Below are 27,467 nucleotides of genomic sequence, written 5' to 3' on the forward strand. Positions count from 1 at the left end.
AGAATATTTGGAGGGGCTTTATTGCACTGTGGCTTGGAGAAAATATCATGGAAAATGTGTCTTTTTGATTCTCATGGAACATTCCTTCAGTGTTTTATCACTTAATGGATAATTACTCCTTCAAAGGCATTTCTTGTGCCTTCATGTATTTATTCTGTGGCATGTACCACTTCCTGATTTGTCCAAATCATAAGCCTTAAAGGCTTATGATTCGTTCCCTAGAGTCTTTGGTAGCTTTCCTTTTGAAGAACATGGTGACAGAGTCCAGCTTCATGCCTTGAGTGGGAGAGGTAGGACGCAGTGGCTCATGAAGACACCTGTGACTCTCAAGGGTTGAGGATATGTCTTTTAAAAAAAATTTTTTTTTAATTTCAACATATGACAGGGGTACACATTTTATCAAAAGATCCCAAGACATGTCTTTTTTTTAATTTTATTTTTTAAAGGTTGCCTTAAAAGTTTCATGTCGAGCTCTGTGTACATCAGGCATCAAGTGTTGCCGACACCCTCTCTCTCTGATGTCGGGGTGCCGTCAAAGCCACAGAGCAATCATGTACGTCTGTCTGCCCAGTGAGAAAGCCTTGGGACAGAAACAGCATTTCGGATGTTCCTTCAGGAAGAATACTTATCAGAGCATCAGGCATTGCTGTTGCAGTTAATTGGAAACACTTGTCAAAGTGACAAGACGAGAGAAGCACATAGGAGTGCTCACACTGGTTGTGACTATCAGGAAGTTGGTGAGGGCAGCGGTGGTTCAGGGACCCAGACCTATAGGTGATGCTGGCGTTCATTATTTAAGTAGCAAGATTGCCTTTTTGTGTTCCTTCCTTGTGTAATGACACCCTGTGCTTTACTTTAGAATTTTGATATTTTGGGTTGAAAACTGTGCTTATTAAATTTGAACAACTGGTAGTTGTTACAAAAATAAAGATTTTAAAATTCTTTGTAGCAATTAAAATACTGTTTTGATGCTGATTCATAGCATAGCAGGTGGCAGCTGAAGGAAGAGACAAGGCAGGAGACCAAGCCATTGCTGTGGCCATGACACACCCTATTGTGCTTTTTCTCTCTTTCTCTCTGTTACAGGAACCCCTGTTTGGTTTTACATGCAAATTGCCCCAATAAGAAATGAACATGAAAAAGTGGTCTTGTTCCTGTGCACTTTCAAGGATATTACATTGTTCAAACAGCCAATAGAGGATGATTCAACAAAAGGTAATTTTCAGAAGAATTACTATAATTAAGAATTAGGCTGTCACTAAAAGACCTTCTTATTATTTTAGCAAACTCTATTGGTTAAACTAGAAAACAGAATTCTACTATGTGGCACTTCTTTTGCTTCATGTTCATACTAGTAACTGCTCAGAATCAGATTTATTCAACCATATCATTTGAACAGAAATAGCATGGCTATCCGAAGTTGAAATAATGGTTGATTAATTTAAATTATAATAGAAGGAATTGAGATAAGACATAAGGAAGAAACTTTATAGAGCATTGTTAATTTAGAGTCAATATAATCAAAGTTTCAATACCCTGTACCATGGTGAGCTTTAGAACCAAAATAATATAACAACTGTGGGATGATTTGGAAGTCAGACTAAAGCTCAGTTGATTAGTTGATTGACTTTTGTGGAATTGATTAATGTTTTATTAGTTGACTTTTCCAGGTTACTTTTCAGCTTTTGTTTATTGAGTTTTATATTCTCTTGGGTAGATGTTATTCGGTTATGTAAAGAATAATTTTGTCATCAAGAGAGTGGCTGGCAAAATGCAAACTCCTGACTAGAGTCTTATCGATTATAATGTTTTGAGAGGCTGCTATAGTAACCAGTAATCACTGGCATGTGCTTTCACCTCTTTTTCTATGTAATTTATTCCCCATTTATTCTCTCTAATTATGTTTAAATTAGAAATTGGTATCATATAAATGAAGAATCTCAAATACCCTTAGTTTTTATGAAATGTTATTTTAAATCTCTTAGGAAAGTAAAAATGAAATGTCTTCCTTTTTGAACTTGGCAAACATTGCCTTTTCATACTTCTTTTTAAAAAACTGGCACAGAAGCTTTAATCTTTCCAACTGTAATCATAGTTATGGAAAAAAATCACATTAGGTTTATTCTTTGCATATGGATTCATATATATAATACTGTATCTGCTCAGTTTCTGGTTAACATCAAATTGAAAGAGAAGAAATTTTACAATGTGCAAACCACTAAAAGTATAATATAGGACGATACATTTTTACCTGGAAGATTGAATAAAGTATTCAATTTTGGACCCATACTACCTGTTCCTCTGCCTTTACACATAGACCCAGTACCTGGGAAATTTAAGATAAGTATAAATATTATTTTTTAAAAATAGAATAGTCTTCTAATAGTATTTAGATTCAATGTTCATTTGTTTGTTTTTAAATTCATAGTGCTCCATCCAACAGCTGAAAGATACATATTCTTCTTAACCTCACGTGGAGTGAAACATTGCTAAGATAGACTACATTCAGGGCCATAAAACATACTTTAACAAATTTAAAAGAATAGAAATTTTAAAAAGTATGTTTTCAGATCACAATGGAATTAAGCTAGAAATCAATAACAGAAAGATATCTTGAAAATCCCCAAATAATTAAAATTTAAATAACACTTTCAAAAATAACCCACAGGTCAAAGAAGAAGCCTTAAGATAAGTTAGAAAAATATTCTAAACTAAATAAAAATTAAATACAATTTATAAAACTTGTGCGATGCAGCAAAAGCAGTGCTTAGAGGGAAATATGTAACATTAAATGCGTATATTAGAAAAGAAGAAAGATATAAAATCAATAACCTAAGATTTTACCTTAGGAAACTAGACAAAAAGAACAATTTAAACCAAAGCGAACTGAAGACAAGAAATAATAAACCTCAGAGCAGAAATCAATGAAATAGAAAACAGGACAACATTAGAGAAAAATCACCAAACCCAAAGTTGGTTCTTTGAAAAGATCATACAAGTTAATAATCCTCTAGCCAGGCTAACCAAGAACAAAAGCAGAAGATACAAACTACCAATATCAGAAATGGAAGAAGGGCCATCACTACTGATCCTCTGGACATTAAAGCATAGTAAAGGACTACTGTGAACAACTCTGTAGCAGCCACCATTGATAACTTGGATGAAATGGACCAATTTCTTGAAAGACTCAAGCTACCAAAACTCACAAAAGGAGAAATAGGTAACCTCAATTGCCCTACATCTATTTTTTTAAAAAAATTAACCAATAATAATCTTTCCAAACCAAGAAAACACCAGGTGCAAATGGTTTCATTGGTAAATTCTACCAAACATTTGGGAATAAACAGTACTAGTTCTCCAAGTCTTTTCCAGAAAGTAGAAGCAGATGGAACTCTCCTAACGCGTTCTGTGAGGCCAGCACTACCCTTATACCGAAACCAGAAAAAGCTACTGTAAGAAAGGAAAAATACAGACCAATATTTTTCATGGATATAGATGTAAAAATCCTCAACAAAAATTGAATCCAACAATGTCTAAAGAGAATTACACATGACAACCAAGTGGGATTTATCCGACGTATGCAAAGCTAGTTGAGTATTCAAAAACCAATTGCCATAAGCCACCATATCAACAAGCTGATGAAGAAAAATCATGATTATATCAGTTGGCATTGAAAAAGAACTTGGTGAAATCCAGCATCCATTCATAATAAAAACTCTCAGCAAAGTAGGAATAGGAGAGGACTTCTTTAGTTTGATAAGGAACATCTATTTAAAAAAACCCCTATAGCTAATAGTGGACTATATCTTAGACAGACATTTTAAATAAAAGATAAATGATTAGCATATGATCTGTAATACAACGTATTCTTCAAATGAATTTTTCTTGCCTTCACAATGATTGACAATCAAACTAAGTAAAAAGCTTTTGTATCACAGTCTTTTCTTCTCAAAAATAATATATATATATATGAAATTTGTATTTGTACATGTATTAGATGAGTACTGTTTTCTCTCACTTACTTTAAGTGATTTCAGGGCACAGCTTAAGTTGGCCAAGAAAAGTACAGTACTTTCTCATAGTTTTGACCTGCTGGACCTTAATGGTGGTGTTGGTAACTGCATATCTATTTATGGAAACTGAAAGTTGGCAGCATTTTCTGATGAGGTTGGGGAAGGGGTGCAGATATTGAAAGATTGACTTTTATTTCTGAGTTAATGTCTCTTCATTCATCTGCATCCCCACATCAGAATCACAGGCCTTTGTAAAATACAGTCTCTTTTAAATGAATAATTCATTTAAACAAAATGATATTTGAATAAGCTCCAGACAACTCAGACCACTTGAGTTTTGAACTTTGGGTTTGATAGACATGTAAATTAGAATTTATAGGGAAAATCAAACCCCTTTGTGAAAAGCATTAGAGAAAAATCTCTCTTTCCAGTGCCAGAATTTGTAGAAGAACTTATTTTAAATAGACTTAGAGACTCCCCCACACTTTCCAAATACATAACAGATTACTGAAAAAGTATGCATAATATAACTATGAATGGTGTATGTGAGCTTTCTATTATTCATGTGAGCTATAAATTTAATATGAAAAATTCAATAGAAATAAAATATTTATGCCATCAAGTCATCATCCTACTATCTCTATGAAGCTAGCAGTATAGGAAAGTATGTTTTAAAATATTGGCACGAGAATATATCTTTCAACTTCTTAAGTCAAATTAAAGGAACCATGGAACTTTTTTGGGAAACAACAGATGATATTTCATAATATCAAAATGATTTGGGTTCAGAGCATTGAACTTGGAGACAGTAGACTTGCTTTTGATTCAGCCTTGGGTGCTGGAGTTACTTAACATGAGCCTTTTCAGGACTCTCATAGGAATATTTTATTCCCTTAGTCTTACATTTATCTATTTATTTTCCCAACCAAAAATGCTGATTGATGATGGTGCAGGTACTATACTAGGTCCTGGAGACACAAAATCCCTTTTCTTATTTTCCCCTGGGTAGACAGACAAACAAATACATAGTGGAAGCTTTCTTGATTGCTCCTATTTTCTCAGTAAAACAGGAAACATGGTTATCAACAGAGAGTAAGGATGATGAAGGATGTGAAGAGGTGTTGAAGGTGAGAGGAGAGTGGAGTAGCTATGAGCTGGTTACCTAAGAGTGTGGAATAGTGATTGGATGAGGGAAAGATAGCAGGGTTGCTGGGCAGCAGGAAGGTCTGCTTGAGGCCAGTGGTCATGAATCTCACTAGTATCTATGAGTGTGAGTCTGTGTGGTCCACCTGTGTTTAGTCAAAGGTGTAGATGCAGAAGTAGGTGAAACACTGGGTTTATCCAGAGTTGGAATTTTGTCAGTTGAGTAAGATGAGAAAAATCAGGGAATTCAAGTATCAGGGAGTTGGGGATGGTTGCAAGGGAGTAGGTTAAGGGTGTTTGCAAAATTTTGGAGGAATACTTAGGTGATAAAAGTTCTGTTAGCATATAGAAAATAGTGGTTTAGCATTCAGAACAGACAAGAGGATCTACACACTGCAAAACCAGAAGGTAATTCCAGAGCAAGGACTTTTTACTTTGTTAACATCAGGAGGCGCCAGTGATTGGAGAAAGGGTTCAACTCCTTTGAGAATTTGCCAGAATAGGCTGGATTTGATATCAGTTTCTTTTTCCTTTATAGGTATTTTGACAAGAAATTTAGACATATGGTTGAAAGACTTGAATAAGTGGACTAATTCTGAATTTTATTTCTGAATCATGTCTGGGACAGTAACTGTAACATGATGGCAGCCGACTAATTTGAGTGCAACTCTTCCTCAGGGTGAATCCTGTGATCACCGAAATTTTACTCTGAATTGATTTTGCCTTTAAACTGAATGACACCGGGTGATGTCAACAATACCTTTGAATTATACCATGGTGGATAGTAGCAAAAACCATTGAAGGGGAGGGAAACCAGTTTTGATGGAGTAGTTAGTATATGTCAAGAATTTTATATTCATTATTGCTCATTTCTGTAATTCTGAAAATTAGTATTATTATCTCCATTTTACTGTTGAAGATCCTGACACTCAAAGTCTGGTTCCAAATACCAATTCCTGTCTATTGCACCATGCTGCCTCGTCCTTTCTAGTGGAAGCTCATCGTTGGGGTTTAACCTCTTTAATCCCTGGCTCTTTTTTCTCCCTACAAAAACTAATCACAGGTTGAAAATGCTCTCATTCTGACAGAATTATACTGTCTCGAACCAAGAAACTTACTGATGATAATTTAAGGGTGTAAAATTGTTATTATTATTTTTTTTTTTTGAGACAGAGTGTCGCTTTGTTGCCCTGGCTAGAGTGAGTGCCGTGGCGTCAGCCTAGCTCACAGCAACCTCAAACTCCTGGGCTTAAGCGAGCCTACTGCCTCAGCCTCCCGAGTAGCTGGGACTACAGGCATGCACCACCATGCCCGGCTAATTGTTTCTATATATATTTTAGTTGGCCAGATAATTTCTTTCTATTTTTAGTAGAGATGGGGTCTCGCTCTTGCTCAGGCTGGTCTCGAACTCCTGACCTCGAGTGATCCACCTGCCTTGGCCTCCCAGAGTGCTAGGATTACAGGCGTGAGCCACCGCGCCCAGCCTTAAAATTATTTTTTTTTGTTATCTTTTGTACCTGGTATTGAGGTCTTGGAATACTTGTTCAGATAATCAGTCCCAGTCAATGGTACCTGGTACCTTATTTGTAATAATACAAAGGGGAAAAATTACAGCCAAGAAATCCATTTTGTTGATTATCCGTGTGTGTTCTAAAATAGATGGCCCAAATTTCTGCCCATTTATATTGTACAGTATTTTCAAACAGACTCCAAAACTGCCAAGATAATTACAGTGTGAAATATCCTGTGCCAAATAGTTATGGAACCTTCTTGCCAATAATTGAGACAAAAAAACCGCAGAATAAAAAATAACAGTCAAAATAGCAACTTTCTCCTTGTGGAAGCAAATGGTTTTCTTTAGAGAGGAAACAACAGATGAAATATGAGTAATTATACCATGTAGTCTCTTTGGCCAAGAGTATAATTGTTTACCTAAGCTTTTTTCTTATAGATTAGAATCTTGTGTTGCAGCCTAGTAGATTGATTTAACTGCCTCTGTGACTTCCTTTTATTTTTAAGATTAAGCAGGCCATGACAAAGAGGTTAATTGCAACCCAATAGAGCTAAACTAATGTTTTATTAAGAAGGAGTTGGCATCTTGAGCTTTTAGGAGAACAAATGTTCTCATAATGCCATGACCAACTTACAGAGCAAGTATTAGGCTCTTCATATTTGGCTGTCTGTTCACATTACCCTATATCGACCACATCTGAGTAACATCAGCGAACTTTGCTGAATAATCAGTCACACCAGTTAGGTCTCTGTAAAGGTGACATCAGTAAATGTATCATTGGGAAAAGTTAGAACTGCTGAGCCCTCTGTTTTCTCTGACCTAGACAGTGTGGCTGCTCAACTTTTTCAAAGTTTGTACAGTAAAGGTTGGTGAGAGATCAAATGAACTAATTCAGCTAATAACACAGGCAATTATTTCAGACGTGTTTAAGAGCACAAAGGGATAGGTATAAGGAAATTCAATGTGGCATTATTAGTGATACAGAAAACCTAGAAACTTCTTCAGTGTACATGAATGGAACATATGCATGATCAGAAAAGAGCAAATGCTTAATTCTCTGAGATGACAGAAGTGCAGGCAAGAACCAGGAGCCATAGTGGTTCAGTCTGGAGGTGGAGGGGAGAGAGGGGAAGTTGAAGGCTGTTGGGTTCCTTATGGTGTCTGTTTTTGTTCAACAAAGAATTTGGCAGGGTTATGTGCTGAGAGTAAGGGGAGCGGGGTTAGTATAAGTGTCTTGAGAAAAATGCTGTTTGGAATGAGGACTGCAAGAAAGCCTTAACCAGAGACAAATAAAAAGATTCCTGAGCAGCTCAGGGAGCTCATCTTTGAGTGCTCCTTTTGCTTTAAGTGTGAAATAAAATAATCTTTGGCTTTGCAAATGGTTCTCCATCTTTTAGGGCATTTTAATTGTAAAACTCATAAATGATTTCTCAGTTTTACACCTACCTTTGGCTTTGATTTCTCTAGGAAGAAAGAATCCTTTCCAAGTCTTTTCTCCTGAATTTTTCTCTTCCAGTATGTCTGAGTCAGTTCAACATGTGCCACCACCTTTCTTTTTCTACTAGAAGTTTCCCAGTTCTGTTTCTGAAGGCGGAATTGTAGTTCTCAATGTTTCCAGGGCTTCCTCTCCAGCCTCCTCTACACACCCTTCCCACCTTCTCTGGCCTAAAGCCCTTCCTCCACATCGTGCGTTATGCTAACACCTGCTATGAGCTGAGTGTACTTCCTTCTTTATATTTTAATTTTTAAACTTTACATATCATACAGATGCTGTGTTAATTCCTGTTTAACTTTTTAACTCATTTCCTCATTCATTCATTCATTCACTCATTCATTCAAGAAAAACAGATCTAGTACCCATTATGTGCCAGCCATGGTATTAGACAGCCAGGGTTAGAAAGAATGAGATCTGGCACCCAAAAGTTGTATCATATAGTAAATTCCCTTTTCATCTGTGTTTAAGGGTAGTCTTATAGAACACACTTATTAAAAACATTTTTAGGATGATGAATTCATATTATATTTTTCTTTCTGCTTTTTTCCTATTATTTAATCGATGATAGTCCTATTTTTACTCATGGAGAAAAATGCATGTGTTTTATTTTCACTGTTTTAAAATTTCTTTTTTCTTCTAGGAAACCAAAATAAGGTAAAGTAAAGGGATGAAATATTCCTTGATTATACTGAATTCATGGGTAAAATAAGATGCCCAAATACACAAACATTTGAACAAGTTTCTGTTTGGTATTTAAATTAGGAATTATTGCTTCCTCATTAAGAAACAATAATATGTGCTCATGATACTTCAAATGGAAAACCAGAGGGTGACAATAAGCTTTCACTGTCATATTTCTCCTTCCTCACACATTTACTTCCCTGTGTGATACTATGAAATTGGAGAACACATGCCATTTGTTGATTTGTGTTCTTTCATGTATCATTGATTTTATTCCTTCAATATCTCCTTTAATTTTTTTTCAAAATATTTTCCGGGTAAACCTTTTTGCACACAGGGAATGAAAATGGGCTTCTTTTTTAGTCCAACTGGATGTATGAAGGGGTACATTACCTATTTTAGAAATATGAACCTTTGGTAAGTAAAAGATTGACTTAGAAATTTCTAGAAATAGTCAAGGCAATTATAATATTTCATTGATATGAGATGAGGAAATTGTCACCAGGGAAAATGTTAATATAACTGTGGCTAATATAGTTACTGCCATCTGAAGATATCCTCACCACCTTTACCCAACAAAGCAAAACCAAACCAAAAACCAGTGATGATGGAACAAAATAGGATTTATTATTAAATCTGATTTTTAAACTTACAAATAAAATTTATTTCTTTATTTCTTTATGGCCTATTTTATGCCAGGCCCTAAACCAAGTGCAGAGAATGGAGAGATGAAAAGTAGAGTGACTAATGTGTTAATCAATAATTGCATTAGTGTTGTTAGTGCCATGTGAGGTATGTACCACAGGTGGAATGTACAGAGGTGGGCACCTCTCTTTTATGGGTGGATCAAAGAAGCTTACAGAAAGTGGTAATGCTCTAAATGAGCCTGCAGGTACCAGCAAGTGTTAGCTAGAGAGATGAGGGAGGGAAAATACATTCCAGGCAGGCAGAATGATTATAACATGAAAATATGAACCATCATAGGGTATACAAAGAATTCCTAGTAGATTTAATTTCAGTTTTGAATTTATTCTTCATTTAATTTGCTAATGGTTTTAATGAGGCTAGAATACAGAGCATATATAAGAAAGTGGTAGGAGGTAGGAGATGGATGCAGAGCAAATATTTGGGGTGAGAAACTAAACAACCTATATACAATGTTATCCTGGAGGCCTCCAGGTTGCTGTTAAAGGTTTGTAATAGGGGCAAGACATGTCAGATTTGTGCTTTAGAAAGAACTTTGTGAGTAATGTGGGATGTAGTCTTTAGGATGCTGCCATCTAACTCATGCGAAAGATGACATATCATCTGACACAATAGGGATGCAGAGAGGAGATTCAATTTGAGAGATATTTATTGATATGTTATAACCTTTAAGGCTTAGAAGTGATTGAGTGTGTGTGTGTGTGTGTCTGTGTGTGTGTAGGTAATAGTGAGAGGAGGATGATGAATTTCAAGTTTCTGATTTGGGCAATTAGAACTATCACAGGGCCATTTTACCAAGATCAGGAATGCATGAATGATGCAGGGTTGGGGATGAGAGAAGTTGATGATGAGATTAATTTTGGACATGTTATGTGTTATTAATAGTTGCCTATAGAACATCTTAGTAAGAGTGGCCAGTGGTTAATTAAACACACAGGTCTGGAGCTCAGAAGAAAAGTCTAAGGTGGTCATAGAGATTGCATGTTGGCTTTTTGCATTGATGTTGAGTTTTTAGAGTTGGTGGCATATTTGGTGCCCTTTTGTTTCTCCAGCACATTGCACAGGGTAAGTCTCAGGGTTGCATAAAATTCCGAAAACCTCACTTTTTTTTTCGCTCTAGTTACTAGGATGACGTCCATTAACGAAGAAGAAATAAGGACTTTCTATCCATTGATGCCAGTTTACTTCTTTTCCAATACAATTATTGAACATAGAGAGGGAGCTGAGTTGGTGGGAAAATACAAAGCTTAAATGAAATCAGAATTAACCTGAAGATACTAAAATATGGTGCCACCTGCATTGTATGTTTTGATGAATAATAATAATAGATTATTAATAATAAAAATGCCTAGGATTTCTTCCTTCATCTTTTGTCTTCCATCATTGCTATAAGAGTCATTCCTTTGGACTGTTGGGGGTTTTTCCTTTTAAAGAGTTATTTGGTAAATACTCTAGTGAAAGGTAATACTGCAGAAATTATCAAATAGTTTTAATAAAATCTTTAATGTATCAGAGCTTTTGAGATACCTAGAGGAAGGATAATTGAGATAGGATCAGAGTGTGATTGGTTTTGTTCTGTTTGTTCATATCTCATTGACATTTCCTTGAAATTAACGATTTTAATGATGGCACTTTGAGGCCCCAGAAGAAATTTTCTTTCCCATTAAATTCACATTTCCTTCTCCCAGAAGTTACTGTTCCCTCAGAAAACATTATTACATTATTAGATATTCAAAAAATAATTTTTAGATATCACTGCAATTTTTAATAGGCAAGAAATAACATTTTGCTATGTTTCAAGGAAGGTGGAAGTGTGTGATGTGAATCATGTGAGATATATTGAAATTTATATTTATTCTCTTATATGTGTACATCTACAAACAAATACATAGTAGGACTATTTTTACTAGGGTAATACTAGCTGCTATGACAAATAACCCTCAACTTTTATTGGCTTAACATAATAGAAGCGTATTTCTTGCTCATATAACAGTCTAAGGCAAGTGATCCTGGCTGGCATATGGCATTTTTCCACACAGTGATTCAGTGGCTTTGCTATCCCTAGGGCCTTGTTGTCATTTCCATCTAGCTGGTAAAAGGAGGGAGAAAGTATGGAGAAGTCACCGTTGCTTCTTCAGTTGAGGCATGGAAGTGACACATATCACTTCTGCTTATGTTCCGTTGGTGAGAACTGGGACATGGGCCACACCTAGATGCAAGGAATGATGGGAAATGTATTTCTGGCTGGGCAGCTGTTTCCCAGTAACAAACCCACACACTGCGAAGGGCAGCACAGAATCTTTTGGACAGCCAGTTGCCTTGACTATGGGGACTATGTAAAAGGTATGAGCAAAACAAAAAGCTCACACATAAAAATGCTCATTATTTTATAGCCACACTTCAAATATATGATGGTGTCTATGTTGACAGAAAATGCTTTAAGTTGATACTTTGCGTTCATTCTAGATATATGGTTGCTAAGATCCTTTGAATATTAGCAAGACTGTTGTATTCCTTATTCATAATGTATGAAAAACTGAGACTTTCTTTCCTTATTTTTAAGGTTGGACAAAATTTGCCCGACTAACAAGGGCGTTGACAAATAGCCGAAGTGTTTTGCAACAGCTCACGCCAATGAATAAAACAGAGGTGGTCCACAAACATTCAAGATTAGCTGAAGTAAGTGTGAGACTTTGCTTCCCAAGATGGTGGTGGTGGTATATTTTTTTTTCCAAAAGTGATGCAATAGAGATATTTCTGGCCATTATTTTACAAATGTTTAGCTGATATTTTTTTTCCTTGTAGAAATATATTTAATAGAAATCCCGAGTATTTACTTTTATTCTCTCCAACTTTTATAACGGGAATGTAGTTCATGACATCTCGCGTGATGTCTGTAGAGTGTGAGGTTTCCTTTGAACAAATGAGATGGCGTGTTCATTCATTCCTTCATTTTTGTATGCAGCAGACTACTTATTGAGGGTTTACTCTGTGCTTGGCACTCTGCAAAAGATGTAAAGATGAATAAGAAATGGGCCCTGTCAGCAGCAGACACTGATCGTAGGATGTGAAAATACTATGACAGGGTGCGGTGTCAACCCATGCAGGAGTGTTTGCCAAGACTTGGGGCCTGAGGGAAGGCTACTTGAGTGAAGTAATTCCCGGGCTGAGTGAACCTTTAAGGAAAAATATAAGAGTTATGCAAGTAAAGAAGGGATGGAGGTCATTCCTGTCGGGGAGGCCAGCATGTGCAAAGGCTCAGAAATAAGATAGTGTGGTGACTTTGAGTATGTCTTCAGTAGGGTTGAATTCAGGTGGGGAGGGAACTGTTAGGTGGCATATAGTGAGTGGGTGGTGGTTGGTGTCTCATGTGCTGGGGAATTGACATGATCACATTTGTGCCTTAGAAAAACCTCTCAAAGGGATATTGGTCCTAATTGTTTTTTTTTTTTTTATCATCTCGTGTTTTTATTGTATGAATTTGAAATATTATTCTAAGAAGAGGTCCACAGGTTTTACCAGATTGCCAGAGGGATCCAAGGCACAAAATTATTAAGAACCATTCCTTGAACTAGTGACTCTGTGGAGAATAGGTAAGGAGGGAAACCAGCAAGAAGTCCTTGTGGTAATTTAGCTAGAATGACCAGGGCCTTCAGCAAGGTAGTGGGAGAAGAGGTGGGCAAATTGCAGACACATCAAGATTAGAGTCAACACATTTATTGATAGATTAGAATAGACTGTTAAACAAGAGGATGAGATGAGGACAACTCTATGTTTTTGGTTTATACAACTGGGTAGATAGTGTTGTTGCTTAATAAAATGGCAAATACAAGAGGAGGAAGAGAAGGTTTGGGGACAATGATAATGTGTTCAGTTTTGCATATATTAAGTTTGAAGAGCCTGATTGAAAATGCTAGTGGAGATGCCTAAAAGGCGGTGGGGTTTGTGGGTCGGGCACTGAGGAGGGATATTTAGGTTTGAGTTTAAACTTCAGTGTCACCCCCATAGATATGGCTGTTAAAGTCATAGGACTAGACAATGTTACCCCGAGACCAAAGAGAAAGGGAATGAGGACAGAACATTGAGGCAGTCAAAAGCTTTCTTGTTCACATCTTCTATAATCATCATTTGTATTACTGGTATGAAAGATGCCAGAAAGCCAATTAAGCTACCAAAATTGTGCTGAGCACTTGGTGGGCACTCACAAAAATATCCTGAGATAACTTACCAAAAAACAGAAAAGATAACATCAGATTCATACGTTCATCAATTTGCTCTGCTGGAGAAAAGCAAGTTGAAGCACTCCAGAGTAACTTTCCTAACTACTTGTAAATATTAAATCTGGTTGAGAAAGGATTAGGGAATAAAGCACATTCCTTGAATTTGGAGAACTCTGCAGTTTTTCTTAAGCCCATAGCTATCAAAGAGACTTGTTATAGTTTTATGCTCTAAATAGCACTGTTAGCTTGGGGAAAGATTACTACTTTGATGTACAGACGTGTTTTTAAAAACCAAAAGAAAACATTAACATTGTTAAATATTAACTAATAATAATCGCCATATTTTAAAATATGATATGCAACTAGCGTTAAGATTTTAAGTAGACCGTTGAACACAACTTCCTTTTTCAATAATGCTTATTAAGTACTACTTGATTTTGGAGCTACTTTCTCTGCTTCTACCTTGAATTGTCCATTTCTAGATTCTATACAAATCAAGCTGAAGTGTAGGAGCTTGTTTCTGTGACTGTTGACTTTCATAGTCATGATTCCTTTTGGGCCTTAACTACACCTTATTGAGAGTTTTTCTTCTCTCTGTTACACAACAGTGCAAGAACAAGAGGAAGGGGCCAGAGAGAGGAAAATCTTCTACTGTCGGCACCCAAATCACTCAAGATTGTTTTTTCTCTTTGTCAAGGGGAACGTTTCTTTACCCTTGACATTTCATCATTTTTATTTTTAGGAAACTTGTATCCCTGTTTCTTCCCATCTGATTTTTTATTTGCTTTGCTTTGTGATTATTGCTAGTTTCTTTATCAGTCATCTCTAATTCATAAACTTGATTGCGATATAAAACTGCTTTCTATCAGGTCTTTGGCTTGCTTTCAGAGAACATGCAGAAATAAGGAGGTTTTCAACAGAGATTTAGACTGCATACCTGCAGTATATGCTCTTAGGTCTAAAGACAGACCCAAAAGAAACACCAAGCACAAGAATATTGCTTTTCCACTTGTATTCAAAGGCTCATATATTAATAATTTGCTCAACTCAGGTATCTGGTGTTGCTGTGGAATTTTAGGCTCTTTCACTTTTTCCAAGACACATAAATTTGATCTCAATTCCGGATCCCCTAAATATAGAGCTGATCCTTCAAATTTGGACCTGATCCCCAGTGTCAAAGATTCCAGTCTTCATGTAGGCAGTTAATTAATTTTCCGCATGCGTTGACATCCTGCCGATTGCCTGCAGCTTGCTCACTTTTATGCCGAGTGGAGATGAATACACGCACTGCCGCCACGCCAGTCAGTGGGCCTGACCTCCTTATGGTCAATGCTCTCAGATGTTCAGAGAGGAAGAATGTGTCTGTATTGATACAAAAATACATCACAAAATGTGATTTCATCCTCTCTCGACCTAAGGCTTATTGCTTATGAAAGTGCAAATGAAATAACAATGAAAGTGAAGACTGGTTACTCACTGTGGTATAGAAGAGCTCAGTGACAGAGCTAAGATTAAAGCAGCGCTTTGCATATGAGAAAGATCAAAGCCTAAACACTTGCGCACCTTTTTTGTTTTTGTTGCCATCTTCTTCCTCCTCTTCTTCCTTCTGCTTCTTTCCCTCACTGAGCACTTTTGATGCAAGTCACTGTCGGAAGACTTGAGTCCTGAATGTCTAAAGAAATATGACAAGGATCTTACCTTGGACTGTACATTGTAATCACTTGGAGAGGTTTTGAAAATAGAGATTCTCTGAGATCCAGAGACCAATTTAATCATTCTCTGGGGTGGAGTCTAAATACGAGTACATTGTACTTTTTCAAAACATCCCCAGGTGATTCTAATGTGTATCCTGATTTAGGAAGTAATTAACTCGGGGGTAACCCCATTCTATCTCTAGAGGAGAAGACTTACATTATTCCAGGGTACTGAGCAGGGCCGACCTGTCCCTTAGCATGGTAGGCACAGTGTCTAAGGCCCACAGCACTTTTAGGGGCCCACAGTATGTTTCAGTTTCCATTAACAGCAGGAGAAAATAATGAACTTTCAGGTAAAAACAGAAATTGAATGTATGATATTAATGTATTCATCTTTGTAGCAATGCTATTGTAAAATATAATTTTTATTTACTTTTTTAGTAGGCGGGTGGGGTCCAGGAAGGCAAACAGGCTTAGGACCCATGAAGGTGATAATGTACCTGGGCACTGAGTTTGTTCTTATTTCCCAAGTCTGATTTCTTTGTGCTTGTTCTATAGACTGTGCAGATATAGATAGAAAAATACTAACATTGAATATGAAGGAAATTTTCCTGTTTAGCACAGTGAAACTGGAACTGATAGGCCAGTGGTTGAAAGATGAAAGAAAAGCCATGATTATGTACAATTCTGTGTATATAATAGTCCATCCAACGTGAGGTTTACATTCCTAATGGGATAATTTGCTGCTAAGCAATTTAAGACCTTCTAGGAAAAATATGTCTGGGGCACTGATAATGTGGGTAAATACATAAAATATCTTTATAAATAGTTCTTACAATTCCCCAAATAAAAATAACAATTTTAACACATAACTAAAGAGAATACCAGTGATGTTTTTCATGTTGTAAATAGTAATAACAGATATTACATACTTAGTTTTCAGATATATAACTTCTATGTAGGAGAGAAACTTTACAATACTCTCCCAAGTTTCAAAAGATGATAGTGTATTTGTTTTGCTTTGTGGCATATAACTCACAGAGTTACATGCTAGAAAATATTTTTGTCTATTCCTACATGCAAATGTTTAATGCATTGATGATTTTATGATTTGGACTTCTTGACTCCTATCTTCCGGGCATTAGTCCTAGAGACACTGAATAATTGGTTTCATAAGATGGGTGAAGCTGTTGGAAACATTATTTAAGAAATTCCCATTCACCAAACTCTTTAACCCATTTGTTGTCTTTAGCTTCATTGATGGCCTGGGGCAGAGGTTTTTGATCTGCTCCTTCAACTTTCCCAGAATTTCCAGGCTCCAGGATCCAGAAGGCAGTGTTAAGTCCTGTGTTTGTTACCTTTGCTCAGGGGTGCCCAAACTTCTACCCTTGCTTTGTTGTCACCTGCTTTTTCTCCTTGTCTCTTACTGTAATTAAACCTAATCAGAATAAGTCATTATAACCTTGTACTGAATTTTTTATATTTTTCGAAAAGGTATATAGAAGCCAACCTGAGTGTTTAGCATTTTTTTTCCTGAAGGGAATTTGCATTTGGGGAGGAAACACAATATTCTTTAGGTCCCGATTTCAGGGAGAAAAGGCAAAAGCAGGCTATAACATTTGCTACCGTGTACACCGCTGTGCCGTCATCAGGGTCCTGGCTAGGTATCACTCAACAGCAAGATCACCAACCGTGGGATGCTGGGGTTCCGCAAGGCCATCAGAATCAAAGTTGTATTCCCTGAGGCACTAAATATGTGTGAAGAGTTAGTAACAGTAAATCACCCAAGTAACTGTTGCACGATGCATGAGACACATGTGATTCTAGGTAGCTTGCAGAGGGAGTGTGCAGAAGGCACTCTCAGAAGTGGACATCCGGCAGTGTGGGGATCAGTGCTGGCCACTGCCACAGAGCAAGCCAGCTGGACCAGCAGACGGGTCACCTTTGGCAGAGTGATTGGACTTGGAGTGACTTCCTTTGAACAAACTTTGGGACAACTCAAGAGAAGAGGGAGACAAAGCTACAGAGCGTGACTGGCCTTGAAACCAAGTCATGTCAAATAGGCTGTGGTTTGACTGCCAGTAAGTTTGAATTCGTCACTACCTGTGCAGAGATGTCCAGGTCACTTACACACACATTTTCTCTCTTTTAGGTTCTTCAGCTGGGATCAGATATCCTTCCTCAGTACAAACAAGAAGCGCCAAAGACGCCACCACACATTATTTTACACTATTGTGCTTTTAAAACTACCTGGGATTGGGTGATTTTAATTCTTACCTTCTACACCGCCATTATGGTTCCTTATAATGTTTCCTTCAAAACGAAGCAGAACAACATAGCCTGGCTGGTGCTGGACAGTGTGGTGGATGTTATTTTTCTGGTTGATATCGTTTTAAATTTTCACACGACTTTTGTGGGGCCTGGTGGAGAGGTCATTTCTGACCCTAAGCTCATAAGGATGAACTATCTGAAAACTTGGTTTGTGATCGATCTGCTGTCTTGTTTACCTTATGACATCATCAATGCCTTTGAAAATGTGGATGAGGTAAGTTTTTTGTTTTTATCCTTTAGAGTACTGAGGATCATAAGTTTTGAAAACATCAGGATAAGAGGATGCCACGGATAATCCGAACTTCTTTTCAGCTACCATTTTTAATCTTCACCCTACTAAATAAACACTTGCCATAAGTTCTTGCATTTGATTGCCTTAAATTAATTTTTATCCACCTCTTTTCCCTGATGTCTGGTTGAAAATGCTGATTACTAAGAAAACGGCTGTGGTTGGAAGTTGTGGTTGGAGGAGGTAGAGTAGAAAAGCCTTTAGAGTCAAATGCAGTTTACTAGATAATTGATTGAAAAATGATGAAATAGATGTATTTTCTTTGAAAAACTGCAGAATTTAAAAATTTTATGCATCCGTAGATCTCTTTCTCTGCCAATTGTCTAAGTCTCCCCTCCTTACATTGATGCAACAGATATTCTGTCAACAACATTGTCTTAAATGAACCTCTCTTCACTCTACCCACCCACTTGATTGATAGTTGTGCTAGCTATCAATATAATATTGTAGGCTAGAGATAATTTTTCTTCAGAGTTTTGAATGACATAGTGCCATTGTACTCTACCTTCCTGTAATTCTGTTAAGGAACTTGAAGCCATTGTGATTTCTGGTCATTCACATGTCACATGTTTTCTCTTGCTGAACATTTCACATATCTTCTTTGTCCCTGGATTCTGAAACTTTCTGATATTATGCCTTAATGTGGGTCCATTTTCATCCATTTTGATGGGTATTGACTGGGTGGCTTTTCTCAATTTGGAAAAGCACATCTTCTGTCTTGCTTTTTTTCCTATGATGATTTTCTCCATCCCTCCCCCACCTTTTCTCCATTTTCTCTTTCTGTGACTCTTTTTATTCAGATATTGTACCTATCCTTTTTTTCTCTCCTATTATATTTTCTAATCCTTTATCTTTTTGTTACACTTTCTGGGAGGTTTCTTCCACATTATTTTCTGATTTTCTTTATCTCTAATAATACTTTTTTGCTTAAGGTCTAGTTTTCTTGATACTATTATAGCTAAATTAGCTTTTGTATAGTTTTTGGAATGTATATTTCTGTCCTTTTACTTTATATCATTCTAGGTTATTATTTTATAAGTAGTATGTCCCTTTAATAGGTAAGTTTAATCTATTTACATTTATTGTGATTAATTACATTTTGATTCACTTAGGACATCCTATTTTCTATTTTTAAATACCTTTTCTTAGCTTTTCTCTGTTTTTGTTTTCCTTCTGTTTATTCATGGTTTTGATTGATTGAATTTTTCTTTAATCTCCTGGATCTCTTACAATGGTTTGAAAGTTTTTCTGTTAATTGATTTTTTTTTTTTTTTTTGAGACAGAGTGTCATTTTGTTGCCCTGGCTAGAGTGAGTGCCGTGGCGTCAGCCTAGCTCACAGCAACCTCAAACTCCTGGGCTTAAGCGAGCCTACTGCCTCAGCCTCCCGAGTAGCTGGGACTACAGGCATGCGCCACCATGCCCGGCTAATTTTTTCTATATATATATTTTAGTTGGCCAGCTAATTTGTTTCTATTTTTAGTAGAGACGGGGTCTCGCTGTTGCTCAGGCTGATCTCGAACTCCTGACCTCGAGCGATCCACCCACCTCGGCCTCCCAGAGTGCTAGGATTACAGGCGTGAGCCACCGCGCCCAGGCCTTCTGTTAATTGATTATTCTTACATTTTTAACATCATTGTTTGACTGAACAAATTCCAGAAATTTGTAGCTATCTTTACCTTGCTTATAAATAATTCAAAGATTTCTGTTCACCTTCTATCTTTCAAATTATTATTGTCTTATATTTTGGCTCTACATTTTTTTAACTTTCCCTTTTAATATGTTATTGTTTTATTTGTCAGCACTTATTTAGATTTTCAAATGTTTATCAGTTTTTTTGCTCACACTATTTTATGCATTCTTGGCTGTCTTTCTGATTCAGTTCCTGTAGATTGGCTGTTTATTATCTATTATATAATATCCAACTCTCTCCAACATACCTCTTTCAGGTAGAGTTCGTGCATCATTCCCAAGCAGCTTGAATTAATATTTTCATCATATTTCATTTTCACTTATGTACATGCATGCACATTAATATGGTTAAAATTATTTTTCTTTTGTTGGCTTGTGTGGGTTCATAAGCACTATAGTAGTTGTTGTACAGCTGGGACTCTTATGCCTTGTCCAGCACGTATTTTGTTGTGAGACTATGGAATGGTTACTCTGGCTCTTAGTTTCCACAGTGTAAGAAAAGTGAAGGAATGCCTGCTCACTCATATCACAAGGTGGTTATGCAAAATAAATGATGAATATGCTTGTAGAATTCAGGAAGTCTGATGGGGTATTATTATTTCATTCATATATGTTTGTTTCCTCAGCTTGATTATAAATCCTGTGATGGTGAAGAATGTGTCTTCTGTCCCCTTGGTATTTCTTCATTGCTCTTGATGTGTGTTAGTGACTTACTGACAGGAAGCAATGAAGTGTTAGCAAGGTTTTCGTAAATTGTACAATGACATAAAAATAAAATGGAACTTAAACATAAGGTGACTTGGAAATAAGAGAGAATATGAGTCTGAAAATTACAGTTTAATCGTTTAACATGATGCAGGTGCAGAATGACTTAGAAGACTTAATAATAATCTTTATTTTCAAGATTGTCAACATGCTTTGTGTAGTTAATTTGATTTACTAGGAATTCGCAAACTGGATGTGTGATTCTTTAAGAAAATTGTGAGGCAGACAAGACAGATTCCATTGAGGAAAAGAAAGAATACACATTTCCTAGAAGCCATAAATAGAAGGTAAAAGATGTCACCAAGAATCCAAAGAATAAGATTGAGTTCCTTTGTAGTGTGCATTTGAATACAGCCTCCGGAGGTCCAGAGAGCTAGATTTCTGCGAGGTTTAGCTGAACCATGGAACATCAGAGAAAGACGGGGCAGCTGCAGGTGACATGCTGTTCAGAAGCAGAGGAGGATTTAGGAAACGTGATACACAGGGAATTTAGATGATGATGAGTGGTATTAGTAAGTGGTAAACATGATAAACTAGTTCAGAACAAAATGAAATTGGGAAAAAAATCACCCATGCATTGACGCAGGAGAAAAAAAGAATGGACCAATGACTGCTAAGTAGAAATATAGAGATATTTTTAATTTTCAGAAAAGTTTATAGAAAATAATTTCTTTGTCATGAATTATGCTTATCAAGCTGCCACGTGCATTATTTCACTTTAACTTATATATTTATATTGATAATTATTATTTTTGATCCAGTCATGAAGAATTGGAAATCAGAGAGGCCAATTATGCTTGTAGATTTTAGTAACTTTTGTCAGCCTGAACTCTGTCTCTTTGTTCCTCTTGTTGCCATCTCAGACCTTCTACAAAGAATAATAATACAGTTGGCTTGCTATTACTTTTTCATTAAAGCCAATAGATAATTTAAAATAATATTGGAGTTGTGTGGGTGGGAGTTACCTAATTTTTCTGTTTTAGTTTTCCTAGTTTTAATCTTATTAAATCCATAGAAACACTGCCTATCTTAGCCCATTTTGTACTGTACAATAGAATGCCACATACTGGGTAATTTATAAAGAACAAAAATTTATTTCTCACGGTTCTGGAGACAGGGAAGTCCAAGATCCAGGCATTGGTGTCTTGTGAGGGCCTTCTTGCTTCATCCTCACATGGTATAAGGCGGAAGGACAAGAGGGACAAATGTTGTGTCCTCAGATGGCAGAAGAGAGCAAACCCACTCCCACAAGCTCTTTTTATAGCATCATTAATCCATTCAAATCCACTAACACTTCCCATTATGCCCCACCTCCTAACATATTGCTTTGAGGATGAAGTTTCAACATGAGTTTTGGTGGGGACAAACACTTTGAAACCACGGCACTACCCAATCCTCCTTGGAATTGGTTGATTTTTCTTTTCACTGTGTTTTTCAGCTAATGATGGCATGCCAACATTGAGTCCTAAGCAATCTGCTTTTAAATCTAACTTTGTAAAGAGCATGAAACTTTCAAAAATAGAGTTCATTTTTAAAGAGCAGTTTTAGGTTTACAGAAAAATTGAGGAGAAGGTGCAGAGAGATTTCCCATATACGCTTTGCCTCCATACATGCATAAATTCCTCCACTACCAAAATAGCACAGCAGACTGGTACATTTGTCACGATTGATTAACATCATGGACACATCATTATCACCCAGCAACCATAGTTTACATTAGGACTCACTCTTGATTTTGTACATTCTCTGGGTTTTGACAAATGTATGGTGACATGTATCCACCATTACAGCGTCACAGATTAGTTTCTCTGCCCTAACAATCCTCCATGCTCCATTTATTCATCCCTCCCTTTTCACTAACCTCTGGCAACCTCTGAACCTTTAAGTGTCTCCATAGTTTTGTCTTTTCCAAGTGTCATAAAGTTGGAATCATATAGTTGGTAGCTTTTTCATATTGGCTCTTTTAGTAATATGCATTTAAGATTCCTCTGTGTCTTTTCAAGGCTTGGTAGCTCATTTTTTTAGTGCTGAATAATATGTCATTGTCTGAATGCACCACGGTTTATTTATTCATTCATCTCCTGAAGAACATCTTGGGTGCTTGCAAGGTTTGGCAATTATGAATAAAGCTGCTATAAACATTCATGTGCAGGTTTATATGTGGACATAAGTTTTAAACACATTTGGGTAAATACCAAGAAGCATGATCACTGAATCATATGGTAAGAATATGCTTAGTTTTATAAGAAACTGCCAAACTGTCTCCAAAGTAGCTGTACCATTATGTGTATTCCCAACAGCAATAAATGAGATTTTCCTTCGTTCTACATCTTTGCCAGCATTTGGTGGTGGTAACGTTTTGGCTTTTAACCATTCTCATAGGTGTATAGTGGTATCTTGTTTTAATTTGCAATCCCTGATGGTAGATAATGCTGAACATCTTTTCATATACTTATTTGTCATCTGAATATCTTCTTGGCTAAGGTGTCTGTTAAGATCTTTTGTATATTTTTAATTGGATTGTTTGCTTGCTTATTGTGGTTTTAAGAGTTCCTTTTATATTTTGGATAACTGCTCTTTATAAGATATATCTTTTGCAAATATTTTCTCTTAGGCTGTGGCTTGTCTTATCATTCTCTTGACAGTGTTTCTTGTAGAGTGGAGTTTTAAATTTCAATGGAGTCCAGCTTGTCAATTATTTCTTTCATGAATTGTGCCTTCAGTATTGTATCTACAAAGTTATTGCCATACCCAAGTTCACCTAGAATTTCTAGAAGTTTTATAATTTTGTGTTTTACATTTAGGTCTATGATCTATTTATTTTGAGTTAACTTTTTGTGAAGTATGTAAGATCTGTGACTAGATTCCTTTTTTTTTCATGTGTGGATATCCAGCTGTTCCATCACCATTTGTTGAAAAGACTATATTTGCTCCATTGTATTGACTTTGCAACTTTGTCTAAGATCAGTTGATTATATTTATGTGAGTCAATTTCTGAGTTCTCTGTTTTGCTCTATTAATCTATTTGTCTGTTATTTCACCAGTGCCATAATCTTGCTCGCTATAGTTTTATAGAATGTCTTGAAGTTGTGTTACATTAGTCTTCTGACTTTGTTCTTCTCCTTCAATATTGTGTTGGCTATTTTGAATTTTTCACCTGTTCATATTAATTTTAGAATCAGTTTGTTGATATCCACAAAATAACTTGGTAGGATTTTGACTGGTATTTTGTTGTGTTTGTAGATCGAATTGAGAAGAACTGACATCTTGACAATAGAGTCTTTCTATCCACGAACATGGAATATCTCTCCATTTATTTAGTTCTTCTTTGATATTGTTCATCAGAGTTTTGTAGTTTTTTTCATATAGATCTTATATACATTTTCTTAGATTTATATTTAAGTATGTCATTGTTTTGGGTGCTAAAATACATGATACTATGTTTCTGATTTCAAATTCCACTTATGAATTGCTGGTATATAGGAAAGTGATTCACTTTTGTATATTGATTTTGTATCCTCTTTTTTGTTCATTTGTTTGCTTTTTAGAGACAGGTTCTTGCTCTGTTTCCCAGTCTAGAGTGCAGTGGTGTCATCATAGCTCACTGCAACCTCAAACTCCTGGGCTCAAGTGATTTTCTGTCTGAGCCTCCTGAGTAGCTGAGACTATAGGCGTGCACCACCACACCTGGCTAATTTTTCTATTTTTTACTAGAGATGGAGTCTCATCATGTTGCTCAGGCTCATCTTGAACCCATGGCCTTGAGCTATCTTGTTTCCTGGAACCTTGCTATTAATATAATCACTTATTAGTTTCAGTTTTTTTTTTTGCCAATGTATTCACATTTGCAACATAGACAATCCTGTCACCTGTGAACAAAATTTTATTTCTTCCTTCCCAGTCACTATAGCTTTTCTTTTCTTTTCTTTTCTTTTCTTTTCTTGTTTTCTTGCATTATCTTGAACTTCCAATATGATGTTGAAAAGATGTGGAGGGAGGGAATTTCATACCTTGTTCCTAATCTTAATGGGAAAGCTTCTAGTTTATCACTCTCAAATATGATGTTACCTGTAGATATTTTTGTAGACGTTCCTTATCAAGTTGGGAAAATTGTTCTCTATTCCTAGTTTGCTGAGAGTTTTTATCATGAATAGATGTCCAATTTTGTCAAATGGTTTTCTACATCTGTTAACATAATCATAAAGTTTTCATTCTTTAGCCTGTTGTTATGATGGATTATATGAATTGATTTTCAACTGTTGAACCAGAGTTGCACACCTGGAATAAATCCCTTTGGTCATGGTATATAATTTTTAATACATTGTTGCATTAAATTTGCTAATATTTTGTTGAGGATTTTTGCATCTATGTTCATGTGAAATGTTGGTTTGCACTTTTCTTTTCCTGTAATTTTTTGTCTGGTTTTTATATTGAGTAATGCTGGTCTCATAAAATGAGTAAGGAGGAAGTACTATCTCTGCTTCTACGTTCTGGAAAAGATTGTTGGGAATTGGCATAATTTCTTCCTTAAATGTTTAATATACTTTACCCATGAACCTGTATTGTCCTGATGCTTTGTGTTTTGGAAGACTATTAATTATGACATAATTTCTTTAATAGATATAGTCCTGTTTAGATTGCCTATTTCTTTTCTTGTGTGAGTTTTACCAGATGTGTCTTTCAAGGACTTGGTTCATTTACTTCGTCCAGGTTACCAAATTTGTGGGCAATGTTGTTCATAATATTCCTTAATTATCCTTTTAATGTCCATGGAATCTGTAGTTTTGTCCCCTCTTACATTTCTGATATTAGTAATTTATATCTTCTTTCTCCTTTCTTAGCCTGGCCAGCGGCTTATTGATTTTTTGATCTTTTCAAAGAATCAGCTTTTCAACTTCATTTATTTCTGCTTTAATTTTTATTATTGCTTTTCTTCTACTTACTTTGGATTTAATTTGCTTTTCTTTTTCCAGTTTGCTAAAGTGAAAGATTAGAGTATTGATTTTAGATCTTTCTTCTTTTCCAGTATATGCACTCAAAGCTATAAATTTCCCTTCTAAGCACTTCCTTAGCTATATTTCACAAATCTTGTTAAATTTTATTTTCATTTTTATGTAGTTCAACATATTTTTAATTTCTCTTGAGATTTCTTCTTTGACTCATATGCTATTTAGAAGTGTATTATTTAATCTCCAAGTATTTTGGGATTTTCCAGATATCATTCTGTTATTGATTTCTAGATTGTGGTCTGAAAGTAAACATTATATGATTTATATTCTTTTAACAAACAGTCATCCTAATAACAATTAAAAGTCATTTATTTTCTTTTTTTAATTATTATGGCTAGATAATAGTTACATGTCTTTATAGGGTACATGTTTTGCTTTGCTATAGGCATACAATGTCGATTAATCAAATCAGGGTAATTGGGGTATCCATCACCTCAGGTATTTATCATTTCTTTGTGTTAGGAACATTCTAGTTCAACTCTTTTTTTTTTTGAGACAGAGTCTCACTCTGTTGCCCTGGCTAGAGTGCCATGGCATCAGCCTTGCTCACAGCAATCTCAAACTCCTGGGCTCAAGCAATCCTTCTGCCTCAGCCTCCGAAGTAGCTGGGACTACAGGCATGCGCCACCATGCCTGGCTAATTTTTTCTATATATTTTTAGTTGTCCAGCTAATTTCTTTCTATTTTTTTTTAGTAGAGATGGGGTCTTGCTCTTGCTCAGGCTGATCTCGAACTCCTGAGTTCAAACGATCCACCCACCTCAGCCTCCCAGTGTGCTAGGATTACAGGCGTGAAAATTCAACTCTTTTAGTTATTTTAAAGTATATCCTAACTTATTGTTGACTGTAGTCACTTTGTTGTGCTATCAAATATTGCTAATTTTATCTAACTATATTTTTCCACCTATCAACCATTCCCCCCTTCCTCGTTGCCCGTCCCAGCCTCTGGTAACCGTCATTCTACATTCTATCTCCATGAGATCAGTTGTTTTTAATATTTAGCTCCCACATATGAATGAGAACATTCAAGATTTGTCTTTCTGTTCTTGGCTTATTTCACTTAACATAGTGTTCTTCAGTTCCATCAGTGTTGTTTCAAATGGCAGGATTTCATTCCTATTTGTGGCTATATAATATTCCATTGTGTATATGTACCACAAATTCTTTGCCCGTTCATCCTTAGATGGACACTTACGTTCATTACAAAATTGGCTATTGTGAATAGTGCTGCAATAAACATGAGAGTGCAGATACCTTTTTGATATACTGATTTCTGCTTTTGGGATATATATACCCAGTGGTGAGATCACTGGATCATATGGTATTAAATAGTTCTGTTTTCAGTTTTTTTGAGGAACCTCCATACTGTTCTCTGTAGTGGTTTCACTAATTTACATTCCTGCCAACAGTGTATGAGGGTTCCCCTTTCTCCACATCCTTGTTAGAATTTGTTATTGGTTGTCTTTTTGATAAGAGCCATTTTAACGAGGGTGAGATGATATCTCATTATAGTTTTGATATGCATTTCTCTGATGACTAATGATCTTGAACATTTTTCCATATGCCTGTTGGCCATTTGTGTGTCTTCTTTTGAAAAATGTCTATTCAGATCCTTTGCCCATTTTTAATTGGATTATTTGATTTTTTTCCCTATTGAGTTATTAGAGTTCCTTATATATTCTATTAGTTAGTCCCTTGTCAGATGGGTAGTTTGCAAATATTTCCTCCCATTCTGTGGGTTGTGTCTTTACTCTGTTGATTCTTCCTTTTGCTGTGCAGAAGTTTTTTAGCTTGATGTGATCCCATTTGTCCAATTCTGCTTTGGTTGCCTGTGCTTTGGGGATATTAATCAAGTGTTTCTCTAATGTTTTCTTTTAGTAGTTTCAAAGTTCCAGGTATTAGATTTAAGTCTTTAATCCA

At 36.1% G+C, this 27,467-nt stretch overlaps 1 protein-coding gene across 2 annotated transcripts in view; it reads left to right on the forward strand.

The window, feature by feature from the left end:
• The window catches only part of KCNH5 (potassium voltage-gated channel subfamily H member 5), a 264,043-nt gene that overhangs the window by 40,636 nt on the left and 195,940 nt on the right, over positions 1-27,467 (forward strand). For both annotated transcript variants that reach the window (XM_045554834.1, XM_045554843.1), the window contains exons 4-6: positions 1,087-1,215; positions 12,114-12,229; positions 17,617-18,009. In XM_045554834.1, the coding sequence (XP_045410790.1) occupies positions 1,087-1,215; positions 12,114-12,229; positions 17,617-18,009 (638 nt within the window). The remainder of the gene's footprint in view (positions 1-1,086; positions 1,216-12,113; positions 12,230-17,616; positions 18,010-27,467) is intronic.

Source organism: Lemur catta, chromosome 1 (assembly GCF_020740605.2).
Source record: "Lemur catta isolate mLemCat1 chromosome 1, mLemCat1.pri, whole genome shotgun sequence".
Classification (NCBI taxonomy): Eukaryota; Metazoa; Chordata; class Mammalia; order Primates; family Lemuridae; genus Lemur; species Lemur catta.